At 37.0% G+C, this 18,321-nt stretch overlaps 1 protein-coding gene across 5 annotated transcripts in view; it reads left to right on the forward strand.

Moving 5' to 3' along the window:
• Window positions 1-17,546, forward strand: part of CPSF3 (cleavage and polyadenylation specific factor 3) — a 22,899-nt gene extending 5,353 nt beyond the window's left edge. For 4 of the 5 annotated variants that reach the window (XM_087777440.1, XM_087777443.1, XM_087777442.1 and 1 more), the window contains 13 exons: window positions 329-418; window positions 2,048-2,198; window positions 4,998-5,173; window positions 5,556-5,714; window positions 6,484-6,630; window positions 7,655-7,807; window positions 8,220-8,328; window positions 9,083-9,181; window positions 10,310-10,404; window positions 10,973-11,060; window positions 14,342-14,411; window positions 15,018-15,114; window positions 17,349-17,546. In XM_087777440.1, the coding sequence (XP_087633566.1) occupies window positions 329-418; window positions 2,048-2,198; window positions 4,998-5,173; window positions 5,556-5,714; window positions 6,484-6,630; window positions 7,655-7,807; window positions 8,220-8,328; window positions 9,083-9,181; window positions 10,310-10,404; window positions 10,973-11,060; window positions 14,342-14,411; window positions 15,018-15,114; window positions 17,349-17,450 (1,536 nt within the window). In that variant the 3' untranslated portion in view covers window positions 17,451-17,546. Of the gene's footprint in view, window positions 1-328; window positions 419-2,047; window positions 2,199-4,997; window positions 5,174-5,555; window positions 5,715-6,483; window positions 6,631-7,654; window positions 7,808-8,219; window positions 8,329-9,082; window positions 9,182-10,309; window positions 10,405-10,972; window positions 11,061-12,239; window positions 14,309-14,341; window positions 14,412-15,017; window positions 15,115-17,348 lie in introns of those variants that run through there. The other variant, XM_087777444.1, reaches the window with a different exon arrangement.
• The last annotated feature ends 775 nt before the right edge of the window (window positions 17,547-18,321 follow it).

Below are 18,321 nucleotides of genomic sequence, written 5' to 3' on the forward strand. Positions count from 1 at the left end.
TGTATGCAAAATGCTGAAAATGTCACCTTCATATCCCAAACGAAAAAAAAAAAAATATTTACCTAATTCTGTTGCAATTAAGGTACTGCTTGAAATACCTTTACTTATTGCGGTTAAAATATTTGTGTTGTAGTATTATTGACCTAATATTCTAAGCATTGTCCACATCAGAAGAGTCTTTAGTTAAAGTACAAGTGACCTTTTTATCATAATTTCCTTAAAACTATCTTTGTTGTATAGGAATTATATCTTTTTAAGCAGCTTTTTAAAGACTGCTGACCTGGTAGAACCTCTAATCAGAATAACTTCTTCTCTTTGTGTCTCATAGCTTTTATATACAGGTGATTTCTCAAGACAGGAAGACAGACATCTGATGGCAGCTGAGATTCCCAATATTAAACCTGATATTCTTATAATTGTAAGTTTTACAAAATGATTTATTTAAATTAGTAATTAAATAATGTCGTGGTTTAACCCCAGCCAGCAACTAAGCACCACACAGCCACTCGCTCACTCCTCCCTGGTGGGAAGAGGGAGAGAATCGGAAGGGTAAAAGTGAGAAAACTCATGGGTTGAGATAAAGACAATTTAACAGGTAAAGCAAAAGCCACGCATGCAAGCAAAGCAAAAGAAGGCATTCATTCACTACTTCCCATCAGCAGGCAGATGTTCAGCCGTCTCCAGGAAAGCAGGGCACCCTCACATGTAACGATTACTTCGGAAGACAAACTCCATCACTCCGAACGTCCCCTCTTTCTTCTTCTTCCCCCAGCTTTATAGGCTGAGCATGATGTCATACAGTGCGGGATATCCCTTTGGCCAGTTGGGGTCAGCTGTCCCAGCTGTGTCCCCTCCCAGCTTCTTGTGCACCCCCAGCCTACTCGCTGGTGGGGTGGGGTGAGAAGCAGAAAAGGCCTTGACTCTGTGTAAGCACTGCTCAGCAATAGCGAAAACATCCCTGTATTATCAACACTGTTTCCAGTACAAATCCAAAACATAGCCCCATACCAGCTACTATGAAGAAAATTAAATTATCCCAGCCAAAACCAGCACAATAAGTATAGGGGTATTACTTAATTAGAGCTAAAATGGAATGAGAAAGACCGGAGAGTTTAATGGTAGTATGTAATTTGTGGTAAATTTCCAAATGTTTAGGTGTTCAGAACACTCCAACATTTCGGTGTATTAAAAAGTCTAATTTTTGCTTTACAGTCCTTCTGATGAAGTTCCTTAAGCCTCTAGTCAAACCTTTACAAGATGGGAGATTTACTAGGTTTCAGCTTGTGTTTGCTAGATGTATTGTACAAACATCAATTTAGCCAGATACCTTTCTTTAGTAGATCCTAACCTACTTCCAGCTATGTTTGTTGAGAATTTGTCCTGGGTGGAGGTGCCCTGAGTGCTATTCCAGATTTTTTTGGTTTTGTTTTCCGAGCAAAATGGTTTTATTCTGAATCCATGTTTGGAAAATCAGAAGCTCAAGGGAAACATTAAAAGCAACTGTTTCATTTGGAAATGAACAGTGAGATCTTTCAGAGTAATGCTTAAAATTATTTCATTCTTTGTGTCCCTTCTAACTGCTTTCTGTAACTGATAATTATTTCATCTTAAATTACATCAAAAACTTGTATTTTGTGTAATTCCTATATTTTAGACTAGGTCTTTCTAAACTGTGGCACGTGTACCACTAGTGAGCCACTAGTGAGCTAACCCATTCATCAAAGCAGTGGCAGCATTTCCAGTTAGGAAAATAAGTATGTTAAATTTGAAACCTCTGAAAATTAATAGTTCTACTTTTTTTTTTCCCCCTGACCCAATCTGTCTTCCCAGATTGCTGGGAGGGACTTGGGGGAGGGGAAATCTTGATCATCTTGGTGGGGGTCATTATGGGAATTTAGAGTGGTTTTGATTTTCCCCTTTACCCCTCCGCCCCCTGCATGGTAACAAGATGTTACGATTTTGTGCGTTTTCTTGTTGGACTCAGTGGAGAAGATCAGGAATTAGTCTCTGTGTCAGTACTTTTAATACTAGGTTTCTTTGTACGTAGGAATCCACGTATGGTACTCATATTCATGAAAAAAGGGAAGAGCGAGAGGCAAGATTCTGTAATACCGTTCACGACATTGTAAATAGAGGAGGTAGAGGTCTAATTCCCGTGTTTGCCCTGGGTCGAGCTCAAGAACTACTTTTAATTCTAGGTACGTACCTTCCCAGCTCCCCTTAATAAAAGGTGTATAAAGTTAAATGAGAATGTTTTCATGTGCAGGTATAATGATTTTTTTAAACAACTCTTCAGCCATTTTTCAGTGTGTTAATTACCTTAGAATATGTAATACTGTTTGTTCAAAAGCAAAAGCTCAATCAACCAAAGCAGTTCTGCTTTGTGAGGCAGAAAGGACACCTGGAGAGGAAAAGGTAATGGGATGGTAATATCTGCTTGACTTTTGAATCTTGTTGAACTGGGATTTCAGCAAATAGGAACTATTACTACAGATTAAAAAGGAAGCAATCAAAACATGACTGTGCTATTTAAACAATAGTGCTAAAAAAAGATATATTTTGTTCCAAAGTTTCACTATTTTTGCCCTTTAATTCACAAACATATATGAAGAAGACTTTATAGGAAAAGCTGAGAAGACCCTAACAGACACTTCTAGAATTTCTAAAGCCCTAATGATAATGGGAAAGCAAATTAGGCTTTGGTAATGTGGTTTAACCCCAGTCAGCAGCTAAGCACCAGACAGCCACTCGCTCACCCTCCCCGCCCAGTGGAATGGGAGAGAGAATTGGAGAAAAAAAAGTAAAACCTGTGGGTTGAGATAAAGACAGTTTTAATAGGACAGCAGAGGAAGAGGAAATAATAATAATGATAAAATATACAAAACAAGTGATGCACCATGCATTTGCTCACCACCCACTGACTGATGCCCAGCCTGTCCCCAAGCAGTGATCGCTGCCCCCCAGCCAACTCCCCCCAGTTCATATACTGAGCATGATGTCATATGGTATGGAATAGCCCTTTGGCCAGTCGGGGTCAGCTGTCCTGGCTGTGCCCCCTCCCAACTTCTTGTGCACCTGGCAGAGCACGGGAAGCTGAAAAGTCCTTGACTGGTGTAAGCACTACTTAGCAACAACTAAAACATCAGTGTGTTATCAACATTATTCTCATCCTAAATCCAAAACACAGCGCTACACAAGCTACTAGGAACAAAATTAACTCTATCCCAGCCGAAACCAGGGCAGTTAAGAAGAGCAACAATGGGGGGAATTATACATGATCATAAGAAGCCACTTCACATAAAATATATAAGTAGTTGTTGCAAGGTACTTCAGAGAAAACAGTTTTTAAATAAATAATTTCTAGGCTTCTTTGATTCCTTTTAGCACATTTAATTTGTACTATGTTACATGATTTTTCACTAGTCTTTATGCTCATGCAAATGCTGGCAAGATCAAAAGATAACTATCTCAAAATTAAAATACTTACTTTTAGGGGTGTTGAATCTAAAATGTTACCTAAAATACTTGAAATTCTTTTCACTTTCCCTTTCAGTTTAGCTCAACATTAGAAACTAGTATGTTTTCAAAATGTGTTACTGGTCTATTCAAATGTTAATAAGAAATTTGGGTCTAGACATGGGGTAGTATTTGATGTTGTCAGCTTAATAACTACTTATCAGTGATTGAGGTTTTTTTATTTTATAGAGGAGATAAAACCTGAACGTTTTAAATCTCATGTAGCCATTAGTTTGTAATTTGTTGGCCTCTCCTTGCTGTGTGTAGATATTAAAGTGAGTTCCTAAAGACAAGCTTAAAAATACATCTAGTAAAGCTAAACATGCAATTGGATGCTTAATTAGGTAGAAAATGCAATTGCATCTCACATGCCTACACAACTGAGCCTGCAGGCTTCTGTGTTTGTTTTTCTTCTTTCCATAAGTGTCTGACAAAAAATAAAATAGTGCGTTGTGGTATAGAAAATTGTGATGATGGGTGCAGTCTTTTAATGCCACTCTAAGTCCTGCTATTGGTTATCTTTCATTGGCTGTTTCCGCCTTACACTTGAGCTTATTAAGATAGTCGTGGCAGTGAGCCTCTCTGATATGTTCTGAAAAGCTTTGTCTGCAAATTAAAAATGTTAGCTTAAAGCCATATCATTTTAAATGTACCAAGACAGCCAAAAGAGTGTACTTCTATTTTTGGATGATTGTTCCTCACTTATGCAATATAAATATGGTTTAGACTAGCAGAACTGTATCTTAAGTGGGAAAACAAATGAGTTATGTTTGTATAGCTGCATTCAGATCTCTTCTTTGTGTTCAGTAAAGGTCATGGCTACTGTCATCAGTGATAAAATAAGTTGTGGTTAGTGGAGGCTTTTTTCCTGGTTTTGTTTCAGTTAAGCTTGTAAAGTGTAACTGTTGGTGATATACAGGAATCCAGGCTTGATAACTGGGTGATACCTTCACGCCTTGGAACTCCATGGAGTTGTTTTACAGAACTTTGATATAGTGAATTCTCACCGACATATCTCTGTGCAGATGTCACTAGCTGTTAGATGTATAATTAATATCTGACAGAGACATTTCAGCTTTATTGCAGTGGTGTGGTAAAACTTGCATTGTTGTAAATGTAGATTTATTGCTGTGTAATATCATGTATACTCTATACCTTGCAGCTGAAGTTGGTGATTCATGGGAATTTGACCTGCCAAAAATATCTGAAGTTCATCTTTGTCTTGTTTATTTGTACTAGTTGTATACATTTTTAGTTGGTGGTTGCTTTTTCTTCTTTAGTAGAGCAGGTAAAAAAAAAGTCTGTGATCGTGATTTTCTGTAATAAAAATGAAAGAAAAGCCACTGCTAAATCTGTTTTACAAGAAGTATTAATGTTTCTGAGAAGCATGTATTTTGGAGACGATGCTGTGGGTGGGGTTGTGTGGTTTTTTGATTGGTGTTTTTTTTTTTTTTCTTTTTCATTGTTTGTGGTTTTTTTAGATGAATACTGGCAGAATCATCCTGAACTCCATGATATCCCTATATACTATGCCTCCTCTTTGGCAAAGAAATGTATGGCAGTTTATCAGACGTATGTCAATGCCATGAATGACAAAATCCGCAAGCAAATTAACATCAACAATCCATTTGTTTTCAAGCATATTAGTAATCTGAAGGTAAGCTTAAGAAAAGGTTGTCTTATAAAAGAGGAAGGGTGACAGAAGAATTAGTATTTGCTGAGTAGTTTGCATGTTTACTATCCTAGTAGATTGATTAGGTACAGTTTTATATCTGAGTTATTTACTACCCCAGTGTTGAGAGGGCTGGTTGAGGGGAGCTTATGCCCCAACTTTTCTTCCACTATAGATCCCTGTGCTTATAGTTTGCTCCTTATGGGCATCAGTAGGAGGAACTTTCCTGCAAAGGGCACTTTTTATGAGGATGGGTTATAATCAGTGAACATAGGGCTCTACTTGTACATTGTTCAAGGGTGCAGCTAGGCTGTCCTTCATTTAAGTGAGTTAGGGTAACTGATATTCTTGCTGTTTGTCCATTTAGAGTATGGATCATTTTGATGATATTGGCCCAAGCGTTGTGATGGCTTCCCCAGGTATGATGCAGAGTGGCTTATCCAGAGAGTTGTTTGAGAGCTGGTGCACAGATAAGAGAAATGGAGTAATTATAGCAGGGTACTGTGTTGAAGGAACGCTTGCTAAGGTGAGTTGTTAATACACCACAAGTTCTTAATACAAAGTATGTTGTTATGTTGGAAAAGAATTGGCTAGTAGCAAGTGTCTTTATTTGGATTTACTGAGAAGATTGTTCTCAGGTACACGTAATTATGTAGTCAAACTAATTGCTTTTGGGTAGTACTAATGAAAAGTACAGAAAATTTGCGTATGGCCATTTCCAGTGATGTTACACAAAACAATCTTTTCTAGGAGCAGTTACCTTGTCATGAGAAAGAATGATTGATGCTTTTCTCCATGGTTAGACCCCTCCACCATTTAACTTTTTGAGAGGGGATCCCTAACCCTAATTCTAGAGGAGTCGATACTAAATCTAACACTGCTTACGTGTCAGAGATCATACTGCCTTGCGCCTGTTGTGCCACTGTCCGGTTGTAGAGAATTAAATCCTTCCTTACAAATTCCAGCAGCTAAGGGCAGCCAGAGCATCTAGTTTTGCCTTTAGAGATAGAAGTCACACACTTGTTATACTTTCAATGCAAATTTGAGAGAGATGTATCTGGAAGAAGAATGAACTCCCAGATCTGCTGGGGATGCAAAAGATTAAATGGTGTGTGTTGTGCATGCTTTTTTCATTTGTGAGTGTGTTTTTTGTGAAATTTCAGAGATTTTTTCAGTTCTTCACAGTTAACATGGCTGCCAATATTATTTCATTGATTTTTGAAATGTAAAGCATTAGTTATATGGCATCTGTAGGAGGCGTTCAATTTTTTATTTAAAGTGCTCTTTTTTTCTAGCACATCATGTCTGAACCTGAAGAGATCACAACTATGTCAGGGCAAAAACTCCCACTGAAGATGTCTGTGGATTACATTTCTTTCTCTGCTCACACAGATTATCAACAAACTAGCGAATTTATTCGGGCCCTGAAACCTCCACATGTGGTTAGTATACATGCTGCCCATTTCTCCAGAGTGGGATTCATCAAACCAGTTCATAGCCTTGAGTCATCAAGGCAGGTACTGGTGTCTAGCAGTAGCCAGCATCCCTATGCTTTGAATAATAAAAAGTGGAGATTTTAACCATTTTTCATCATGTTACCTTAGCAAAGTAAAGATGAACTTGCTCTTGGTTGTCTGCAGGTGGGATATCTGGGGATGACTTTCTTGAAAGTGGTATGGTCCATAACCTGTTTCAGCAGGGTTTTGCACAAGTAAGATACAGGGTAGGACAACATTTAAGTTGGGGACACAGCTATTGGAATAATTCACTGGAATTTGCCCCAAAATAAACAAGAAAACATTGCTTGAAAAAGAGTAGGCCAATCTGAAAGAAGGTATGTAGCAGGCAGCGAAAGACAAAGGCAGTGCCTGGGGGGGAAAAGCATGAGCAAATCACAGGAGGTTTGAAGGACCAGAATATGAAAATGGGGACTAGGATCTGAAATTTGCTGAGACTGCAGGAGAATCAGTGTGCAAGCACAGATAAGAAATAAAACAAATCATAGCAGAAGAAAAGAGGATTTAACTTGGCAAAGCAAATTGTGAATGTAATAAGCATACTCTCTGAATTGCGTGTTTATTATATATATGTTTATCTACATGCAGACACAAAAATGTAAAGCTAACTTCTAACTTTTATCATTGAACTTAATACTTCCCTTTCATAATATAACAATGTGTTCGTTTATGAAAAGTTAAATGGAATCTGTAATGCATTCAGCTTATTTGCATGTATTTGTCTACTAATACTCATGGTTGTGAAATCTTGAATAATGCATAGAATTCAAAGACACACATAGAACTGTATGTAGTATAATTGAGCTAATGTTTCATATATTGTGACCTCATGAAATTACATTTTTATAAAGATGAGGTACAAGATGGCAGTTTTCTTGGATAATTTGCTTACTAAACATGTCTGGTTGAACAAGTAACTTCTGCTAAAAGGAAAACTGTCTTTCCATAGATTTTAGTTCACGGTGAGCAGAATGAAATGGCCAGATTGAAAGCAGCATTGATACGGGAATATGAGGATAATGACGAAGTTCATATAGAAGTTCATAATCCTAGGAATACTGAAGCTGTGACATTAAACTTCAGAGGAGAAAAACTTGCCAAGGTATAAAACTAATGTTTTCTTATCTGTACAACAGTATTTTCCTCTGAGATAAAAACTACACATTTTCCTCCAAGCCTCTATTTTTAATTGGTTTCGGATTGTGTGTGGTTTCCCGGGACTCAAAGTATGTGAATGTTTTGGGTTTAGTGTTATATTTGGGGTGTGGTTTTGGGTTTGGGGTTTTTTTTTTGGTGGCTTTTTTTTTTTTTTTTTGGCTCTTCATTCTTCCAGCCTTTTCTTGTGTTACATCTCAGAATGTTTGTTGGTTACTCTGACTTTCCTTTATTTTCAGAGTTAATTTTATATAATGCTTGATTTTTCTAAGGAAACTATATTTTACCTCCATAGTTAACCTGTAAGCTATGCATACTTCAGACTGCCTTGTTGAACTATGTGTGTTTTTTCTTTCCAGGTGATGGGATCTTTAGCAGATAAGAAACCAGAACAAGGACAGAGAATTTCTGGAATCCTAGTTAAAAGAAATTTTAACTATCACATCCTTTCTCCATGTGACCTCTCCAGTAAGTAGAGACAGTAATATGCTCAGTAGGTAACTGAAGCTTACTGTATCCTTCTTCTGTCATTAAAACACATACAATACTGGTTTTTTTTCCTATTATTTTGTGTTTGATGAGCAATTAGTGGAGTTTTTTGGTTTAGTTTGGCTTGGTTTTGCCAAAAGTTCTGAACTGTTGGAGTGAGGAGCAAGGCATTCTATTCTTTGTCCACTGAAGTTTAAAGAAATTTCTATTCTTTCTGTAAAAGAAAAGAAGCAAAATTCCATTCCCCTTATGGTTACTTAAAACTTCTTCCTTTGTATGAATATGCATAAAACATGCCAGTGATAGCAGAAGAGCACCTTGATCAATTGTCCTGCCAGTTTCTAAAATGTCAGTTTTTAGTGTAAAAAGCTACAGTACAGTGATTGCTCCTGTGGTATTTATTACTAAAGAAATTGATCTATTCTCAAAACAGAAGAATAACTAAATGGAGTAGTAATGTCACAAGAGCGTGGAGGAAAGCAATTCTACTGTCCTAGTTCATTGTTTGCCTTTAATGGGTACGATAAAGTAACAAGCTCTTGCTGGTTTCTTAACCACAAATAAGTTATGTATCTTACAACAGACCCTCCACCCTCCTCTTTACAAACTGTCCTTTTCAGCCCTCTGTCTTGAATGTATTGATGCCATTATTTATCTATAGTGACAATTTTATTTTTTAGGAAGCAAATTCAAAGGCATAATTTTTAATATATACTTTTTAAAATTCTTTCAGATTATACAGACTTGGCGATGAGCACTGTAACACAGACACAAGCCATTCCATATACCGGCCCTTTTAATCTGCTTTATTATCAGCTACAAAAACTTACTGGTGCGTATTTGGAAAGACATGTTCGTGATTTGTAATGGTCAACTTTTAAAACAACTTATAGTCTTCAGAGGTCTTCTGAGTGGAATCTTCTTTGCCAGTAACTGAAGTGCCGCAGTTTGTTTCGTATTTTACAACTTTCATTAGATTATGCAACTTCTGCCAGATCCAGTTCATGAGTATGACACATCCTTTTTGGGGGATTCTACTGTAGTTGTACTACAAAGTCATGAGTATATAGTAATATAGAGCCTAGGCTGGTTTTTTTTCTCCTGTCAGCCCCCAAAGTGAGTGCCATAGCCACTCTGATGCAAAATTTATTAATTGATCTTTTATCTCCAGCCCCAAAATAGAATGGGTAATGCCATCCAGTTAATAAAAACAAAAGCTTTGTCCACCTTTGTAACAGACAGCCTCTTTTGTCCCTCCCTGAGAGGCAAGAATCTAACCTTGTTGGCTTTTTCTGAGTCAGAAGCCATTTAAATCTGCCACTAGTGTGATCCCCAGTGCCTCTGTCTAGCTTTCTTAAAGGACAGGGGCAACTCCTGTCCTAGTTCATTAAAGGCACACACACTTTGCAGGATCCCTTCCCGATTTAAAGCTGAGGATTTTTTTTTTTCTTCTCTAGTGTCAGAATCTAATTCATATCACTAGAGAAGAGAGAACCTGTATTCAGTTGGTGTTCAGGTCTCATAGCCTGAGCGCTACCTGGCACACAAATGCTTTTGTTTTATCCTCTCAATGCTTATGTAAACAATGCGTTGTCCTTTAAGGGTGTAAGAGGAGCTGGTTAATTCTGCAAATGGAGCACTGAATTTCTCATTTGTTTTCTTTGTCATTGGTGTACCTGTGTCAGTGTACTAAGCCAGTCAACTATGAGAATTCAAAACAAGTAAAATGGCCAATATTACATACTAAAAAACCCCAAACAATCCAGACCAAAGGAAATAGTTTTGTCAGGCAAGGGAAGAGAGCGTGCACTTCAGGCTTAGAAATTAATTGTGAGCTGCTGTAAGCAGTTGTGATGATAATCACAGCATTCTTAAAATGACCTGTTTTCTTACGTAGATAAAGTTAGTCTCGTTTTCAGTATAATTTTATCCTTGCTAACCATTTGTTGTCACTTCTTAGGTGATGTAGAAGAAATAGAAATCCAACAAAAACCAGCCTTGAAGGTTTTCAAAAATATTACTGTGATCCAGGAACCAGGCATGGTGGTCCTTGAGGTGGGCATTGGTGAGGGAGAAAAAAGTATTTTGTTCTCCAGTTTCTGCAAAATAGTATCATATAGGTGCCATGCAGAATTACATGTTTTAAGTAGTTTTCTGTTGGATGACAAGTAGAATGAAAGCTAGAACAAAGTTTCCCTTGAGCTATGGTCCTGTGTTGATGCATGTTGTTTCATTTAGCCACTGCTAGTTTCTTTTTTGCCATGACTCAGGAGTATTATGGCAGATTCGGCACCCTTTTTTTATTTGGCAAATAGTAATTGGAAATAATGTCAAATGGTGTTCCCTTCCCCCCCTCCCCAAATAGTTGTGGTAATTAATAACTATTTAATAAATGTGTTCAGAAACATTCAACAGCTTGAATTTTTCATGGGAAGTTACTGGAATATACCAAGATAAAAATAGTTAATAGTTTGGTGTAAAATGTGTGACAGTCATTTGAAGTTAGAATTCAGACAAAAGCAAATAGGAGAATGCAATGAATGTTGCATTGTTTTTATGTTGCATTATTCATTCAGCCCAAATAATGGGCTCAAATTATGAATTTTTTTTTTTTATCTTCTAGTGGGTGGCAAATCCTGCTAATGATATGTATGCAGACACCGTGACAACAGTGATACTGGAAGTTCAGTCAAATCCCAAAATACAGAAAGGTAGTAAGTTTAGTGTATGCTTATTTAACTGAAGCATTTCTTCTTAATGTTTTTATATCAAGCTTAGAGGGATATAACGCCTTGCAATAGATTGCAATCCCGCTATTGTACTTCCTCTCCTTATGCAACTTCTTAAGGAGTAAGATTTGCTACTTTAAAACAAAATTACAACTTGGTCTTCATTATTTGTAACTCGTTCATTTGTTGAAACTTTCTCTATATGGCAGCTGCTGGCTGGCTGTGGAAAATGTGACCTTATTTAAAATAAGTTAAATATTACTCACTTTAGATTTTTGTCTGTAAACAATTTATGATATCTCATTTAAATATTCCAGTTTCTCATTTGAAAGTTATGATTACCATTCATGAGTGGTATTCCTATGAATGTACATCAGAAAGAGTTAGGTAGGCAATGCTGAAAAAACATCAGACTAATTTCACAATTACACTTAATGCAGACTCTGTAACCAAGTAATATTATGGGTAGTGATAGCATCATCAGATACGGGGTTTGATGTTGCTGTTCAAGAATCACAGCAATTATGTTGGGATTAGTAATGATGATAGTTTATATTTGTTGTTCCACCGTTTTGCTTTTGAACATGTATGTCACTGTGCTAACAATCTGGAGCACATATTGAATATTGGGTTGGCCACTGAGGATAAATGTTGGCAGCTTGGCAACACAGTAACACAGGTAATTTAATGATAATCCACGTATCAAAATAAAATAAGGCAGTTTTTTTCTATTTTCTAGGGTTTGAAATAACTTTTTTGGCCACTACCTGCATCATTACTTGGAATATACGTTATTATTTTACTTACAAAGATCTTCTTAAATTCTGCCTTTGTGTAGCCTTGCTCACCTAGTGACATCAGTGACAGTTGTGTATCCATCTTAGAGCACCATTCATCTCCAGTTTGGATGTGGTCAGGCAAGCAGAACCCAAAATTCTATTCCCTGGGTGTTATATAAAAGTCATACCATTTGGGTTTTGGTTTTCTTATTCAGCAAAAGGACAAAATGAGTAACGATCATATTAAATTAATCCCAAGGTCACACCTTAAAAACTCATAAGCTGTGTCTGTAATGCCCAGCAGGTAAGTTCTGTGCCCTTAAATAGGGGACCAGTGGCACATGTGACCTTAGTGCCTGTTTTTTCTTTGTGTGGAAAATAGAGTACTGGGGAGGAGGTGAGGAGGTCCTTCTGACGTGAACCCAGGACACATCCGAAGTGTATGCTTGAACCCAGAAGCCTTCAAAGCAGTCTGGGATCCTGTGCTATGCATATCGCCCCTTCGGCCTCTGTGAACTCGCTCGGTGATCATCCTTTTAACCAGATCCAGTGTTAAAAATACCGTACTGTTCCACATCTTCTGATCTTACCTAAGGGTTTTTCATGTCATTCTGTATCGGATCCTCTACTGAAGTCTGATGGTCTAGGTCTATCCTTAAAATAACTGATGTTTTTAAATTATCAGAGACTGATAGTGAGGCTTGATCTGTCAGTGATCAGTGAGTCTGGCTTGATCTGTCTCTTATGAACCCCACATGACATTTTATTCGTAACACTTCCAGTAGATTTTTCTTTCCAAACCAGCATGGAAAGCGCTAGAGCTATATGGACAAATAGGTGTTTATTTTCCCTGGATTACTCCTCTTGTATTTTTATTATTTATTCTGTAATTATATATAAAATAGCAATCACTGTTCCTTAGGTGTTTAGTCCCATACCTGAGTCAAGAAATCTGTTAAAAATTCTTTCTTCTGAGTTTATAAATTCACATAGCAGTTCTTCCTTTGCTTTGGGATAAAGCTTTTCCAGTCTCCCTGATCTAAGCAAGTTCAGAGTCTAATTTTCTTATCTTGGTTGTGATCATTTTCAGTATATATCAGCCCTTCTAGCCACACCCTCATGTTCTGTTCTACTGAAACTAACCAAAAATAGAAATTTTGGGTTTGGATTGTACTTTGACCTCCCCCCCATCTTTCTTTATATGGCTGGAAAAAACTCTTCTACTGTTTCACTAATTTCTTTAATTCTTATTGTAATATCTGACGTGGCTTGACTTTTGGTAGTCCCCACTCTATCTGTACAGTCTGCTAGTGACAATATCTAGCTTTTTTCCGCCATAATTAATCCCTTTTCCTATTTTTATAAGCTTTTTTGCATTATTTCTCATGTTGTTTCATGGTGGTGATTCTATTAGCTAATCTCAGGTGTGGCTGCTTGCAGGATTTTTTCCTTTATTTGGAGTTTTTAACACATTCCAAATACTTCTTGCACTTGTGTATTTTAGAGTGTGTTCACAGGATCACAAGTGATTGAATCTAAATATCTTAAGTTATTGTTGCTCAGTTGAGCATGTGCCTACTCTTACCTCATTTCTAATATAAAATTGTTTTGCTTAGTACATTCAGTTACTGCATCTTATCTAAGGGATGGTAAATTTTTAACATGCACTTGCTTGGTATCTTGCAATTATGAAGCTCTTCAAAGAATTTCTAAGTTATTCTAACTACCATTGTGTTTGGTTCTCTGAACTCTTCAGATGATTTAGAAATCTTAAAAACTAGTTTTTGAAAAGCTGTCTTTCAAATAAACTCTAGTTGTAGGTCTGTTTTATTTATTCATCAGTGAAACAGGTAGTGATTTTCACAACTAGCTCTTCTTATAGACTTCTGACTCCTTTAATGATCAAATACTTACATTTTCAAAAGCAAATTACTTGTTTTAAACTATCTCTTGATTTTGAAACCAAGTATAAAACCAGTATCATCATTTTTATTCAAACTCTGTATCCTGGAACACATTCCAGGAATGTCTCTGCCTATTACTACTACTCACACTTGCTGTCCAGTTTTACTTTATGTATACTCAGCATGCTCCTAGCCTCCATGATGCAGTATTTTCCTGTAACAATAGAAAATTGAGGGATTGTAAAAAAATTATGAAAGTGGATTATTTTCACTTTTAAGTAAAGGAAATGTGAGAAGTAATGAGCATTAATAATAAAAAGGAGAATTGAGAAGTGAGAATTAGACTTGCAAAGTTGTGTATTTTAAAATGTGATAAGTACAGGGAATATAAAGTTTAAATGTATGTACTTCCTTGACTCTTCCGTCTTTTTTTGATACATTTTCTTTATAATAATTTTAAACACATATATAGCTTTTAGATTGTTTATCATGAAAGTGAATTAGGAACCAGATTGTATCAACTAGCCAATTTTCCCTCCCAGCAAATGTCTGTGAAAGTAAAATGACTTTTTCTTTTCAGCTGCAGTACATAAGATTTCCAAAAAAGTAGATATGGATGTGTATAGGAAGCGAATGGAGATCATGCTTCAGTAAGTTGGCATATATTTTTCTAAAAGAAAATAATCACTGTTAATCATGTAAATACAATAATTTTAGTCTAATACAGTTTAAAGATACAGTTACTTAAAAATACTTCGTGCAAATTTACTTCAGTCTAGTTTCTGTGAAGGCCAGGAATTAAGTACAGAAAGAGGTGCAGTAAAAAAAGTGCTCAGCATCATTAAAATTTTGAATATAAGGCCCAGTTGTTTCTTCCAGAAGCGAATTTTTAAGTTGTCTCCCAAAATTATGCTATGAATGCTTATGAAAATACCATTTTGGATCACTTCTCTTTTAAAACTTGCTCCGATGTATGTTCTGTTATTTAGGTAGAACTCACCTCTTTTGAAATCAAAGGAATCCTTCCCTTCATTTATGATGAGATTTTTTTTTTGTAAAATATTTCCTGCTATGTGACACCTACTCTCATAATAATTTAGATTGATATTTGTTAATTATATCTGAGTGGGCTAAATAATAATTGCTGAAAAGAGATGCTCTGCTGACAAAATGCCTTTGGAAGCCTAAAATTAATAGAAAATAAAACCTAAGTTTGCTGTTTGGCCATGCCTTACATGCATAGATCTTTGTTTTAGGGATATGTTTGGAGAAGACTGTGTGAGTTCAAAAGATGGCTCTGTCCTGTGCGTCACGGTTGATGGAAAGACTGCAAACATTTCACTGGACACTCGGGTATGTACAGCAGAGCACTTGCTTTTGTGCACTGTGTTTAGCAGGGGTGAGCCTCCAGTCTAGTATGCAGTGCTGCCTAGAATATCGTGTACCCATTGCTAAGGAAATGTTTTTGTATTTGGTACCAAAACAGCTTAAGCCTGTTCACTTTCCATTAATTTTATTGACATTCTCATCAGCTGATCAGTACCCAGGCTTTCTGAGAGAATTACTGATGCAGCCTGCAAGCTGAGTTTACCGAGTTTGTTACAGAAGCATTTGCTAGAGAGCTTTCTTCATTACAAAAATGCTAGCAATGTTTATGTAACAAATGCAGTACATTTGGAAGAAAACCCAGTATTTTTCAGCAGCTCTCTACTTGTATGAAAATTAATAAAGAAAGATTGTAGAGGAGAAACTGATTTAACCCACAATTTTTTTTTTATTGCTCTTAAAACGTAGGCTCTGGTCTGAATAATTGAACAATCAGAGAGTAGGAATGATGCTAATAAATTTTTTCTTGGTCATCTTGATCCTTTTGTAGCTAAACTGAAAGCATGAAATACTGACAAAAAGAAATACTTTATTAATTCACTAGCTAGATTCAGAATTGGATGTCATGGATATCAGAAGGCTGCTTTAAGAAGCTATCACCCCTAGTTATTCGAACAATGTGGAACTGTAAGGAATAGTTAAAACCATGTCCTTCGTGTCCTTGAGCATTTTAATGTGTTGACTTTCTATCATTATTAATAACATATTAAAACTATATAATGTATTACCACTATCCGCAGTAGTAATATATTCCACTGGAGTAGCTCTCAGATGCTGTCCTTAGGGACCACAACAAATGTTTTAAGTGTTCTACAAACCCAGAAGAAAAGGTTGGTCCCTGCCCAAAATTTGTTATCTATTGGAACAAAACAAGTGAATGTTAATTATCACAAGAGGATAGTGAGTGCCAGTTTTGTGGTTAACACACCATGCTTGCTGTGTCATCTTTTTTCATTTTTTTTAATAAACATGCTACATTTCAGTGTATACACAGTGCAGAAAAATACAGGACTGATGAAAAGAGCTCTTGCAATAGAGAAGAGAGTAACAAGACTGGAAAAAAAATGCATACTGCTTAATCAAGAAGTCAGGTTTCATTTTCATATAATATTACACTGATATACCTCATTACTGTTAGAAGACTTGTGTACTGACAGAAACCCTAATGGCAACTCAACTGCAACAGTGTGTATCTTTGCAATATTTATTTTACATGCTGTGTTGGCAACGGCAAGCTTGTGCCATTGTGAACCAACTTTTACAAGAAAGATCTGTCCCTCTTTATTTGCATGTGTATCTTATAAAACTGCAATAGCTTTAAAATAAAAAAATGTTTAGTATAGATCTGACTACATGGTGGAACATGTGGATTTATTTCTTCCACGTTAACACAGTGCTCTTAGAGTTAACATGCTTTCAACAGCATTGCTAGATAACATTAAATGCATGTTTGCTGTTTCAGTTTTTTTTCCCCCCAAACCTTTATGGCTAAAAGGAGTTACTTGTTCAGAAGAGTAACAGGTTAATACTGAATTAGAGAAGGCACAGTCTTAGAACCTAGGAAGTCCATAGGATCAAGAATAGTAAATGCTGCCCTTTTGTGTTTGAGATAGAGCAGTCAGGGGGACTGGGTTGAACGCTGATGAACTTGCATGTTTGGGGCGCGCATCTTTCTCTAGGAAGACTTGTTTTAGTGATAAATTAATCTCTTCAAGGTTTTATTTGGATGTAAATGTTATCTTATGGGTGTGGGAACATCGATGTGGAGACTTCCTGAGTACAGGTGCCTCTACCCCTGTGATGAATGCACGTGTTTTACAGTATTAACCTAATACAATGTGGGTGAATTCACAGATAAAATGAAATCTCCAAGGACTGAACCTTGTGTGGTGTTATTTGATTTTGAATTAAATGTAATCTACAGAACTTAATGCATTTTGCATAGTAGTTCTGAAACAAGTTATTAATCAAACATAAAACTCGAGATTAAGCTTCTTGTTCCTCAGCAGCACTTGCATAAGCCTTCTCTGAACTCTTTTTACATGTCAGCAGACCATTTAAAATCATACCCTGCTGCCCTTGATAACTTTCTTTTCAGTTTGCATGACTACTTTTGCCTTTTCCCTTATGAGCATTTTTCACCTGCTGAAAAGGAATATGAAGTGCTAGTTGTTCTAACATACCTCTTTTTTTGTTCCCAGACAGTTGACTGTGAGCCAGGAAGCGAAGATGACGAATCCCTTCGTGAAATGGTGGAGCTGGCTGCACAGAGGCTTTATGATGCCCTCAGCCCAGTATACTGATCTCTGTAGATACCTACGACACATCAAAAAAATCTTTTAAATGTTCGATTTATTTGGATGATTTTTTAAGAGTAAATAAATTTTTTTCTTCCGTAAGTCAAACGTATCAATTCTGTGACTGTGAAACTACCAAGTCATTTCAAATAACGGATGAGCAACCTCATATAGCAATTATATTTGTGCATATAGATCATAATAAAAAGGCAAAGTGTGCATACGTTCTTTTTTCTTATGTGCACATACAAGAAGTAAGAAAAAATTCTTAACCTATCTAAATGTAGAATTACAAAAATTGAGAGAGCTTTATATTTTTGAAGATTAACGACCAGTTGCAGGATAAGTTGGACATTTTGGGTTTGCATACGGTCAGAATCAAGCTTGCATATAATTTTGTTCCTATCAAGGAAGCAATTACCTGCCTGCTTGTATCTGCTTTAAGTCAAAGGGGAGCTTGAACACATTTAAAATGGAGTCCATGTTTGCATAGCGGGGCTAATTGGAGCTTTAAAACTATGTATGCAGGCATTGCCGTTAACCGGACTCGATGAACAAAATCGGCTTCAAGCGAAGTCGGCGCTCGTGACCTGTAGGAGCCTGGAGCGCAGGTGGCTCCTGCGGCTGCTCCTGCGGCCATTCCTGCGGCTGTTCCTGCGGCCATTCCTGCGGCTGTTCCTGCGGCCGCGGCACGCATCTGCTCCTGCCGACGGCCCCGTCCCTGCCTGGCCTGGGCCAAGCGAAACGAAGCAACGCGGTACTCCCGGTGAGCTGGGGTTGTTGCCAAACAGTAAGTCATGCTGAAAAACGTCCACAGAAAGTCAGTTTTCTACAAGAGAACGTTATCTTTCCCTTGTATGCACAAGGGTTTTTTTCC

The sequence above is a fragment of the Nipponia nippon genome, unplaced genomic scaffold (assembly GCF_047370975.1).
Source record: "Nipponia nippon isolate SJK-2023a ecotype South Korea unplaced genomic scaffold, ASM4737097v1 scaffold_4, whole genome shotgun sequence".
Lineage (NCBI taxonomy): Eukaryota > Metazoa > Chordata > Aves > Pelecaniformes > Threskiornithidae > Nipponia > Nipponia nippon.